The sequence below is a fragment of the Hyla sarda genome, chromosome 4 (genome assembly GCF_029499605.1).
Source record: "Hyla sarda isolate aHylSar1 chromosome 4, aHylSar1.hap1, whole genome shotgun sequence".
Lineage (NCBI taxonomy): Eukaryota > Metazoa > Chordata > Amphibia > Anura > Hylidae > Hyla > Hyla sarda.
In genome coordinates, this window is record NC_079192.1 from 182,111,200 (window position 1) to 182,122,575 (window position 11,376).

At 43.2% G+C, this 11,376-nt stretch overlaps 1 protein-coding gene across 1 annotated transcript in view; it reads left to right on the top strand.

The window, feature by feature from the left end:
• LOC130367426 (uncharacterized) overlaps window positions 1-10,817 on the top strand; it is a 25,634-nt gene extending 14,817 nt beyond the window's left edge. Inside the window, exon 7 of the mRNA XM_056569843.1 lies at window positions 8,025-10,817. Coding sequence (XP_056425818.1) covers window positions 8,025-8,192 — 168 coding nt within the window. The 3' untranslated portion in view covers window positions 8,193-10,817. The remainder of the gene's footprint in view (window positions 1-8,024) is intronic.
• The last annotated feature ends 559 nt before the right edge of the window (window positions 10,818-11,376 follow it).

Genomic DNA, 11,376 nt, shown 5'->3' on the forward strand with positions numbered 1-11,376 from the left:
CCATTTCAGCAAAATTCACTCTCCAAAATCCTATTATCGCTCCTTCCCTTCTGAGCTGTCTACTGCGCCCGCCAAACACTTGACATCCACATATGAGGTATTTCCTTGCTCGAGAGAAATTGGGTTACAAATTTTGGGGGGATTTTTCCCTCTATTATCCCTTGTAAAAATTCAAAAACTGGGTCTACAAGAACATGTGAGTGTAAAAAATGAAGATTTTGAATTTTCTCCTTCACTTTGCTGCTATTCCTGTGAAACACCTAAAGGGTTAAAAAAAAAACTTTCTGAATGTCATTTTGAATCCTTTGAGGGGTGCAGTTTTTATAATAGGGTCATTTATGGGGTATTTTTAATAAGAAAGCCCTTGAAATCCACTTCAAAAACTGAAGTGGTCCCTGAAAAATTCCGATTTTGAAAATTTTGTGAAAAATTTGAAAATTGCGGCTATACTTTGAAGCCCTCTGATGTCTTCCAAAAGTAAAAACATGTCATTTATGATGCAAATATAAAGTAGACATATTGTATATGTGAATCAATATATAATTTATTTGGAATATCCATTTTCCTTATAAGCAGAGAGCTTCAAAGTTTTAAAAAAAATGCTACATTTTCAATTTTTTCATCAAATTTTGGAATTTTTCACCAAGAAATGATGCAAGTATCGACAAAATTTTACCACTAACAAAAACTAGAATATGTCACGAAAAAACAGTCTCGGAATCAGAATGAAAGGTAAAAGCATCCCAGAGTTATTAATGTTTAAAGTGACAGTGGTCAGATGTGCAAAATATGTCCGGGTCCTTAACCTCTTAAGGACGCAGGGCGAATGGATGCACCCTGCATTCCGAGTTCTTAAGGACCGAGGGCGTATCCATACGCCCGTGGGAATTCCGGTCCCCACCGCTAGCCGGTTGGGGACCGGAGCCGGATGCCTGCTGAAATCGTTCAGCAGGCATCCCGGCATATCGCCCAGGGGGGTCATTATGCCCCCCCATGTTGGCGATCGCCGCAGATCGCTGGACAATTCAGTCCAGCGATCTGCGGCGATTCCGGGTTAATCGGGTCTCCAGTGACCCGGAATTACTGGCTGTTCGGGGCCGTCTCTGACGGCCCCGAACAGCCAGAGCCTGCAGGGGTGAGGTGGCACTGGTGCCACCTCACGATCGCCCTGATTCGTCGGCCGACCAATCAGGGCGCCTGCTGCGGGTGTCACTCCCGCACCCCGCTCCGCCCCTCTTCCGGAGGGCGTGAGCGGGTGCGGGAAGACGACCCCGGGTGCTGGGGACCCCGATCCCCGGCGTCCATGTTGGGATCGGGGGCCCCAGGAACGACGGCGGCGGCGAGGGACAGTCCTGCGATGGAGCAGCAGCAGGAGGTGAGTTACAGCCTCCTGCTGTTGCTTAGCAACAGCTCCCAGCATGCAAAAAGGCATGCTTGGAGCTGTAGTTATGCAACAGCAGGAGGCAGACCACCACAACTCCCAGCATTCCCTTATGGGCATGCTGGGACTTATGGTTTTGCAACAGCTGGAGGCACATTTTTTCTATGGAAAAGTGTACCTTCAGCTGTTGTATAACTACAACTCCCAGCTTGCACAAACAGCTAAAGTGCATGCTGGGTGTTGTAGTGGTGCATCTGCTGGTTGCATAACTACAGCTCAGAGTTTTTTTTTTTACCTAACTCAGTGTTTCACGACCGGTGTGCCTCCAGCTGTTGCAAACTACAACTCCCAGCAGTCACCTTACACCATGCACCATACATGCTGGGAGTTGTAGTTTTGCAACAGCTGGAGGCACACTGGTTTTGAAACACTGAGTAAGGTCACAAACTCAGTGATACATAACCAGAGTGCCTACAGCTGTTGCAAAACTAACTCTCAGCATGTACAGTCTGTCAGCGCATGCTGGGAGTTGTAGTTTTGCAACAGCTGGATGTCGTCCCCCCAATGTGAATGTACAGGGTACACTCACATGGGCGGAGGATTACAGTAAGTATCGGGCTGCAAGTTTGAGCTGCAGCAAATTTTCTGCAACAGCTCAAACTGCCAGCGAGAAACTACTGTGAACCCCCGCCCGTGCGACTGTAACCCTAAAAACAGTACACTACCACAAAAAATAAAATAAAAAGTAAAAAACACTACATATACACATACCCCTACACAGCCCCCCTCCCCAATAAAAATGAAAAACGTCTGGTACGCTACGGTTTCCAAAACGGAGCCTCCAGCTGTTGCAAAACAACTACTCCCAGTATTGTCGGACAGCCGTTGACTGTCCAGGCATGCTGGGAGTTTTACAACAGCTGGAGGCACTCTGTTTGGGAATCACTGGCGTAGAATACCCCTATGTCCACCCCTATTCAATCCCTAATTTAGGCCTCAAATGCGCATGGCGCTCTCACTTTGGAGCCCTGTCGTATTTCAAGGCAACAGTTTAGGGCCACATATGGGGTATCGCCGTACTCGGGAGAAATTGTGTTACAAATTTTGGGGGGGGGATTTTCTGCTTTTACCCTTTTTAAAAATGTAAAGTTTTTGGGAAAAGAAGCATTTTAGGTAAAAAAAATTTTTTTTTTTTACATATGCAATAGTCGTGAAACGCCTGTGGCGTATTAAGGTTCACTTAACCCCTTGTTACATTCCCCGAGGGCTCTAGTTTCCAAAATGGTATGCCATGTGGGTTTTTTTTGCGGTCCTGGCACCATAGGGGCTTCCTAAATGCGGCATGCCCCCAGAGCAAAATTTGCTTTCAAAAAGCCAAATGTGACTCCTTCTCTTCTGAGACCTGTAGTGCACCAACAGAGCACTTTTCACCCCCATATGGGGTGTTTTCTGAATCGGGAGAAATTGGGCTTCAAATTTTGGGGGGTATTTTCTGCTATTACCCTTTTTAAAAATGTTAAACTTTAGGGAAACCAAGCATTTTAGGTAAATTATTATTTTTTTTTTACATATGAAAAAGTCGTGAATCACCTGTGGGGTATTAAGGTTCACATTACCCCTTGTTACGTTCCCCGAGGGGTCTAGTTTCCAAAATGGTATGCCATGTGGGGTTTTTTGCTGTTCTGGCACCATAGGGGCTTCCTAAAGGTGACATGCCCCCCAAAAACCATTTGTCGCTCCTTCCCTTCTGAGCCTTCTACTGCGCCCGCCGAACACTTTACATAGACATATGAGGTATGTGCTTACTCGAGAGAAATTGGGTTTCAAACACAAGTAAAAATTTTCTCCTTTTTACCCCTTGCAAAAATTCAAAAATTGGGTCTACAAGAACATGCGAGTGTAAAAAATGAAGATTGTGAATTTTCTCCTTCACTTTGCTGCTATTCCTGTGAAACCCGTAAAGGGTTAAAACGCTTACTGAATGTCATTTTGAATACTTTGGGGGGTGCAGTTTTTATAATGGGGTCATTTATGGGGTATTTCTAATAAGAAGACCCTTCAAATCCACTTCAAACCTGAACTGGTCCCTGAAAAAAAGCGAGTTTAAAAATTTTGTGAAAAATTGGAAAATTGCTGCGGAACTTTGCAGCCCTCTGGTGTCTTCCAAAAGTAAAAACTCATCAATTTTATGATGCAAACATAAAGTAGACATATTGCATATGTGAATAAAAAAAAAATGATTTGGAATATCCATTTTCCTTACAAGCAGAGAGCTTCAAAGTTAGAAAAATGCAAAATTTTCTAATTTTTCATCAAATTTTGGGATTTTTCACCAAGAAAGGATGCAAGTTACCAAAAAATTTTACCACTAAGTTAAAGTAGAATATGTCACGATAAAACAGTCTCTGAATCAGAATGATAACTAAAAGCATTCCAGAGTTATTAATGTTTAAAGTGACAGTGGTCAGATTTGCAAAAAATGGCCGAGTCCTTAAGGTGAAAAAGGGCTCAGTCCTTAAGGGGTTAAGGTAAATTTGGGCTGGGTCCTTAAGGGGTTAAAGTGCGTGAAGAGCCGCATGTTGCACGTGAGCCGCAGCTTACCGACCACTGGGATAGGGAATAAGATGTCTAAGCTCCGGAGAACCCCTTTAAAGAGGACCTGTGGCCAACATAACAAATATGAGATTACATTATCATTAAATATCTTAGGGTGCTCTGCTCACATACCCTTTTATAGTTTATTGGTCAGCCCTTCCATTCTCAAGATATGAGGTTTACACTGTAGTTTGTCTGACAATTCAAGGAATCAATCAGATGGGTGTAAATTAAAAGGGGTACTTTGGTGGAAAACATTTTTTTTTTTTTAAATCAACTGGTGCCAAAAAGTTTTGAAATTACTTAATACAATCTGTCCATGTCAGGGACTGTCCGGAGCAAGATAGGCTTGCTATGGGAATTTGCTCCTGCTCTGGACAGTTCCCGACATGGACAGAGGTGTCAACAGAGAGCACTGTGGTCAGACAGAAAAGAAATTCAAAAAGAAAATAACTTTCTCTGGAGCATACAGCAGCTAAGTACTGAATAGATTAAGATTTTTAAATAAAAGTAATTTACTAATCTAGAAATGTGGACGTAGCTCTACAACATAAAATGTACGAGGTTAACTGGATACCTCTCACCCAAAAGAGGAAAAAAAGGAGTTAAATCAAAGAAAATAGAATATACCAGTCATCAGTACACTAACTCTTCAAAGAGTTATATGGTAACAGTCTGGGAATGCCAAGAAAGGAAATCGATAAGATATACCAAAAAATAAATTTATTTTATGTACCTCAATATATATACATGAGATATGGATATCAAGTGACAATATACAATTTAAAAAATATTAATATTAATGTGCCTTACGTGGGGCCCCAAGTTGGCACCTAAAAATAATACAGAACGGATGCCACTAAATTGCTTGGTAAAACCGATATGTTAATAATATCAGTAGGTATCCATATGGTCACCAATTCACACAAGGAATGGAAAAAACACAATGGCTCAAATGAAACCTAGAGAAATTGTGTCCCCTATAACGGAGTAAATTGTCCTACAATGTAAGGAACAACCTGCAAATGAAAATACAACCTACAAATACAAATATAAATGTAGTGTGAAACCTGCAAATAAAGTACAAATAAATACAGAATATGGTGCTGATGGTATCAAACAACTGTGGTTTCCAGTGATAACCATATGTTCTATCCTGTAAATGATCGCAGTCTTAATATAGTCCTGTGTGAATAGTGGCCACATTCATATGTCCCGCATATATTGAAGCAGTCTTTCTTCTTTGCCAATTATATCCACTGTATCAGTGTTTCCATATGCTGTACTCTCTATGGTTGCTGTATTGATATGGAGCGTAATAGCTGTGAATGAAATTGTCGGCACCGCTCCTACGGTCTAGCTGGCTGTGTCACGCTCGAGCTGGGGTGGCGATGCACGGCCACGTCTCCCTCAGGAAGCTACGAGGATAGCGGTGCTCGGCCGGTCAGCGTGTTTCTCGGCGGCGTCTGACGTCAGCAGTCAGCTGATTGCAGGTCAGCTGATTGTTTTGTGGTGAACGCTTGTTTTTAGCAGATATTAGAGTCTTTATCTTTTCCAATAGGATTATTCAGCAGACGGTCAGCAGACGGTCAGTAATCCTAGGTGGATATAGGGCAATTCTTTCATTCCTGAGGCATTAATGTGAATAAGTCCTCATAGATGTTAGCGGGTAAAAGACGCACCAGGATAGGTGCTAAGTGTGAATATAGTTCAGTGGGATCCGGCTTCCAAATCAAACACCAGACGCGTTTCGGGGTATGGCAAATTAACACCCCTTCTTCAGAGGTGTTAACACCACTGAGGAGGGAGGAATGACAGCCTGCATCACACAGCTCAGACCATGAAGTGTGTGCAGAGCTGCCTGTGCATTGTGTCCTCAATCCCATCCTCTCATATACAGCCTTATCCCTGCTATCACCCCATTCATGGCTACCCTGTGCTGGAGGAGGAGAGCAGTAGTCTTGCCAAGTGAGGGAAGTGCAAGCCTGACACACATAACAGAGGCAAGTGTATTGTATATGTAGTGTGTGTGTATATAAATGTGTGTATGTGTCTGTTTTTCTTCTTTGTATATTACTGTCATTGTAATCAATAGGAAAAGATGTATATATGTAAGGTCATATGTGGTATATTTGAGGATTTTCTGCATGAAAAATACACAGCATATATGATGGCAGTGAAATGGATGAAAATTTACCCCCATACTAACCCATGATGTACCTTTAGGCTGCGTTCTCATGGATGGATTTGCAGCATATTTTATGCTGTGGATCTGTCTACAATGGACCCCTACATTGTGCCTCCATCTGTGTTTGCTCATAGCGGCAATCCGCTGCTACGAGCAGACATGCTGCGATGCGCAAGTCGCTGCGCTCATGCATAGTATACACTCACACATCACAGCCACTCCACCTGCTCCTTTAGCTAGGCTGAGAGTAGCCGCGATGTGTGCGAGAATGCTGCACATGCCGCAACTCGCACATTGCAGCACGTCTGCTCGTAGCGTTGTAGTGCTGCTTCGAGTAGGCACATCTAAAGGCACGCTGTGGATCTGCTCGTCTGAACGTACCCTAACAAGGCATTCACACGTGCGTATTTTCTGCTGCAGATTTGCTTCAGCATATTTTGCTGCCCATTAAAGTCAATAGGCAGCAAATCAGCAGCAGATCTGCAGCAAAAATACGCCCGTGTGACTGGACCCTTAGGGTACATTAACACGAGCATATTTTGTTGCATATTATAGTGCAGATTTTCAGCTGCTTATTTTTTGCTGGTAAGTCAATGATAAAATATGCAGCAGAAAATAAAAAGCAGCAGATCAGCTGCGGAAAAGCCGCACAAACATCTGCTCGTGTGAATGAGCCCTTAGGGGGTAAATTCTGGTGACAGTTGTTCTAAAAACAAAACAAAAAATAGGCATCCATGTGGTATTTTTCCAGCATATACAGTATCTTGAAAAATGTCAAAAATAAATAAAGGGAATGTCCCTCACAGGTACATGATATGAGGCGGATGTAGTCAAGCTGACCATGCCACACACGTGTTGTTTTTGAAACACTATAGGGGAGATTTATCAAAACCTATGTAAAGGAAGAGTGGTGTAGTTGCTCATAGCAACCAATCAGATCCCTTCTTTCATTTTTAAAAAGGCCTCTGAAAATGAAAGAAGTTATCTGGTTGCTATCTGCAACAGCCCCACTGCTCCTCTACACAGGGTGTGATAAATCTCCCCCTAGGTATCTATCTTTGTTGACAAATTCAGCTCAGCTACATCAGATGGTTTTTGGGTCCTTACGTACAGTTTATCGCAGGAGCCTAAATGTCCATCAAGGGTGCAAGTATATAGCAAAGCCAGATGTGACTGCACAGATATATAGCACTTCAAAAAAATCTCTGTGGACACATCTGGGTTACAAGACAGGTCTAATATATAGATCGCTGCTATATACAGTTGGATGAGCAACATACTACAATAGGTTAATTTGTATATAGAAACAAGCCAACCGGCACTACTGAGCTGGAAAAAATTGTTGATAAATGAGCATAGTCCAGGGTCCCGTATTCGGGTTAGGGCCAATAATACTACAATAAGTTGCCAGTTTAAAATGGTGGCAGTTGAAGCAGGAGGAGAAGAAGGGGATAAAGAAAGACTGAAGACTCATGGGAAATGTAGTCTTCAGTTGATAAGCAGTAAATGCTGTGGGAGCAAGGGGGCATCAATTTACCTACCGTAAGTATTATTATTAAAAATCAATAGAAACTGACTGTATATTATTGCACCACATGCCTTATCTCAGAAATGGTGAAAGTCGGCTAACCCCTTTAATGACAATAAAATCTAAGTTTTTGGGTTGGACACAGAACATCTTTAATGTGAACTCAGGTTTATTTGTATCCATCTTCCCTTAGAAATCTCTGTGTGTACTCAGCATTCTTCTGCAGTAGTATGTGATTGTCACATAGATTCTGTTTATTAATGTATCTGCAATAACTCTCTCTGGTATTTATTTTACTGATATATTTCTCCCATGGCGATTTATTTTTATAGGTTGTTCTCATAGAATCCCAGACGGCACAGGATGGGGATCTTATAGCCCAAGAGCTGATGAATTCTTTGAAGATTTCCCAAGATGATCTTCTCACAGGAGCCTACATGGACCTGCTGCAAGACAAAAAAAATGATCATCTTAGTGAGACCGTTATGGCTTCTTCATAAAACCAGTGCAAACATATAGTGTAGAGCGTTCATTTACACCATGCTAGTTATACATAGGAATTTCAAATTTGGCACTTAAAACTAAATCTGCTTTTAATATGTGTTTGAACATGTTTTTATACTGGAGCTTTATAAGCTGGCATTATTAGTTGTAGTTTACAGGGATAAACATAAATATTGTTATAAGCATTGGCAGTTGTCTTTGTAAATACCTACAGGGGTGTGGAAATTAGAAAAAAAAACTACTTGTCCAAGGGACTAAAGCGGAGCACAATCTACTTGTCCCTCAAGAAAATCCACTTGTCCTGGTAGATTAAATAATTTCAACCAAAATAGTACGATCCATGCCACTAGACCACCAGGGATGGATATGAGATCCCTTTAGACACTGCTGTCAACTTAGACAGCGGTGATCTAATGGTTTAATAGCGGCCACGGCGATCGCAGCATGCTAGGCTATTAGCGGCGGGAGGGAGAGCTGTAGCTAGCTCCTTTTACACCCGAGGCAACCCCCCCCCCCACCTGACCCCTATAACTCCAATGTTTCCATATACAGGGATGTATGAGGGTAATCTTATGCGCCGGGATCTGTAGTTTTTATCGGAACCATTTATTATCAGAACTTTTATTAGGAAAGGGGCTTATTCACATATATACGCACTTTTTAAAATATTTTCATCACTATTTTTCAGTCTTCATAGGGACTTATATATGGAGTCTTTTGATTGGATAACAGTGAACAACGCTGTGTTACTGGGGGGGGGGGGTGTTCTGCTTCTCCAGTTTGTGTGGTGCATTTTATTTACTCAAATTTATGTGTCAGAAAATGCTAGAAGTTGCATTTAGTTAGTAGATAACTACAACACCCAACATGCCCTGATGCAGCCTATGGTTGTGTGGGTGTTGCAGCATGTTGCACTGTATAGTAGTACAGTTAAGGTTATTGTGTAACATGCTGGGAGTTGTAGTTTTGTTCCGTGTCAGCTGCAGAGCCATAGGCATACAAGGAATACAAGGAATACAGGGAATTGCAGTTAGTAACTACAAGACCCAGCATGCCCTGATGCAGCCTATGGCTCTGCAGCTGACCCGAACCAAAACTACAACTCCCAGCATGCCCTGATACAGCCTATGGCTCTGCAGCTGACCCAAACCAAAACTACAACTTCCAGCATGTTGCACTTTATAGTTCTATAGTTTAGGTTATGGTCCAACATGCTGGGAGTTGTAGTTTTGGTTCGGGCGTGTTTGCGTGCATCTGTTGGGCTCTTGGTTGGCGGGTGAGTATGAAGGGTGGGATTCTGGGGGTGCAATTTAGTGCAGGTGGCCAGAAGCCACAAAAAAAAAATGAGCTAGCACAACTGGCAGCAGCACTTGTCAGTCCGCCCCTGTACAAAACATACATGCATATACATATCATACATACACATATACATACACCGGCCACTGCCCCCTATATTGTACAGTATATACATACAGACACATCATACATACACCCGCCGCTGCCCCCATATTATACAGTATATACATACATAGACACATCATACATACATACACCGGCCACTGCCCCCTATATTATACATTATATACATACATAGACATTTCATACATACATACATACACCGGCCACCGCCCCCTATATTATACAGTATATACATACATCATACATACACCGGCCACCGCCCCCTATATTATACAGTATATACATACATATCATACATACATACACCGGCCACTGCCCCCTATATTATACAGTATATACATACATCATACATAGACACATCATACATACACCGGCCACTACCCCTATATTATACAGTATATACATACATCATACATAGACATATCATACATACATACACTGGCCACTGCCCCCTATATTATACAGCATATACATACATACATAGACACATCATACATACATACACCGGCCACTGCCCCTATATTATACATAACATACACACACACATCATACATACAGACACATCATACATATACATACACAGGCCACTGCCCCCTATATTATACATTACATATATACAGACACATCATACATACACCCGCCGCTGCCCCCCCCATCATACATTACATACATACACACACACAGACATCATACACACATCATACATACACAGACATCATACACATACACACATCACACACAGACATCATACACACATCACACATACACTCACACCATACACCATACATATGCACACATTATACCAGGGCTGTGGAGTCGGTAGATAAATGTTCCGACTCCAACTCCGACTCCGGAGTTTTCTGTGCTTCCGACTCCTCTGTATTAATATGTGAATGTATTTTATACATTCCTTGAAGGAAAGAAAGGCAACATACATGTCATTACCACAGGACTACTGGCTGGGAAGCCAACAGTCTACTGTATTGAACAGTGTGTGTGCTGATCTGCTGCTGAAGATAGGGCAGTGGGAGGATGCAGGAAGGGGCATTTATTATAAAACATGATTTCCCTAGTAGAATCCCATAGTCAAGTTTAAAGGGGTACTCCGCCCCTAGACATCTTATCCCCTATCCAAAGGATAGGGGATAAGATGTCAGATCGCCGGGGTCCTTCTGCTGGGGACCCCCGGGATCGCCACTGCGGCACCGCGCTTTCATTACTACACAGAGAGAGTTCGATGGGCTATACAGGGGATGGAGCAGCGTGACATCATGGCTCCGCCCCTCGTGTCATCACGGCCCGCCCCCGTAATGCAAGTCTATGGCAGGGGGCGTGACGACCCCCACGCCCCTTCCCATAGACGTGTATTGAGGCGGCAGGCCTTGACATCATGAGGGGCGGAGCCGTGATGTAACTATGCTCCGGCCCCTGTATCGCCTGTCATTACTCAGTCGCTCTGTGCAGTAATGAGCGCGCGGTGCTGTAGCGGCGATCCCGGGCGTCCCCAGCAGTGGGACCCCGGCGATCTGACATCTTATCCCCTTTCCAAAGGATAGGGGATAAGATGTCAGATCGCTGGGGTCCCGCTGCTGGGGACCCCGGGATCGCCGATGTGGCACCGCGCTATCATTACTGCACAGAGCGAGTTTGCTCTGTGCTTAATGACGGGCGATACAGGGGCCGGAGCATCACTACATCACGGCTCCGCCCCTCGTGATGTCTAGGAGCGGAGTACCCCTTTAAGCTAACAATCGAGTTTAC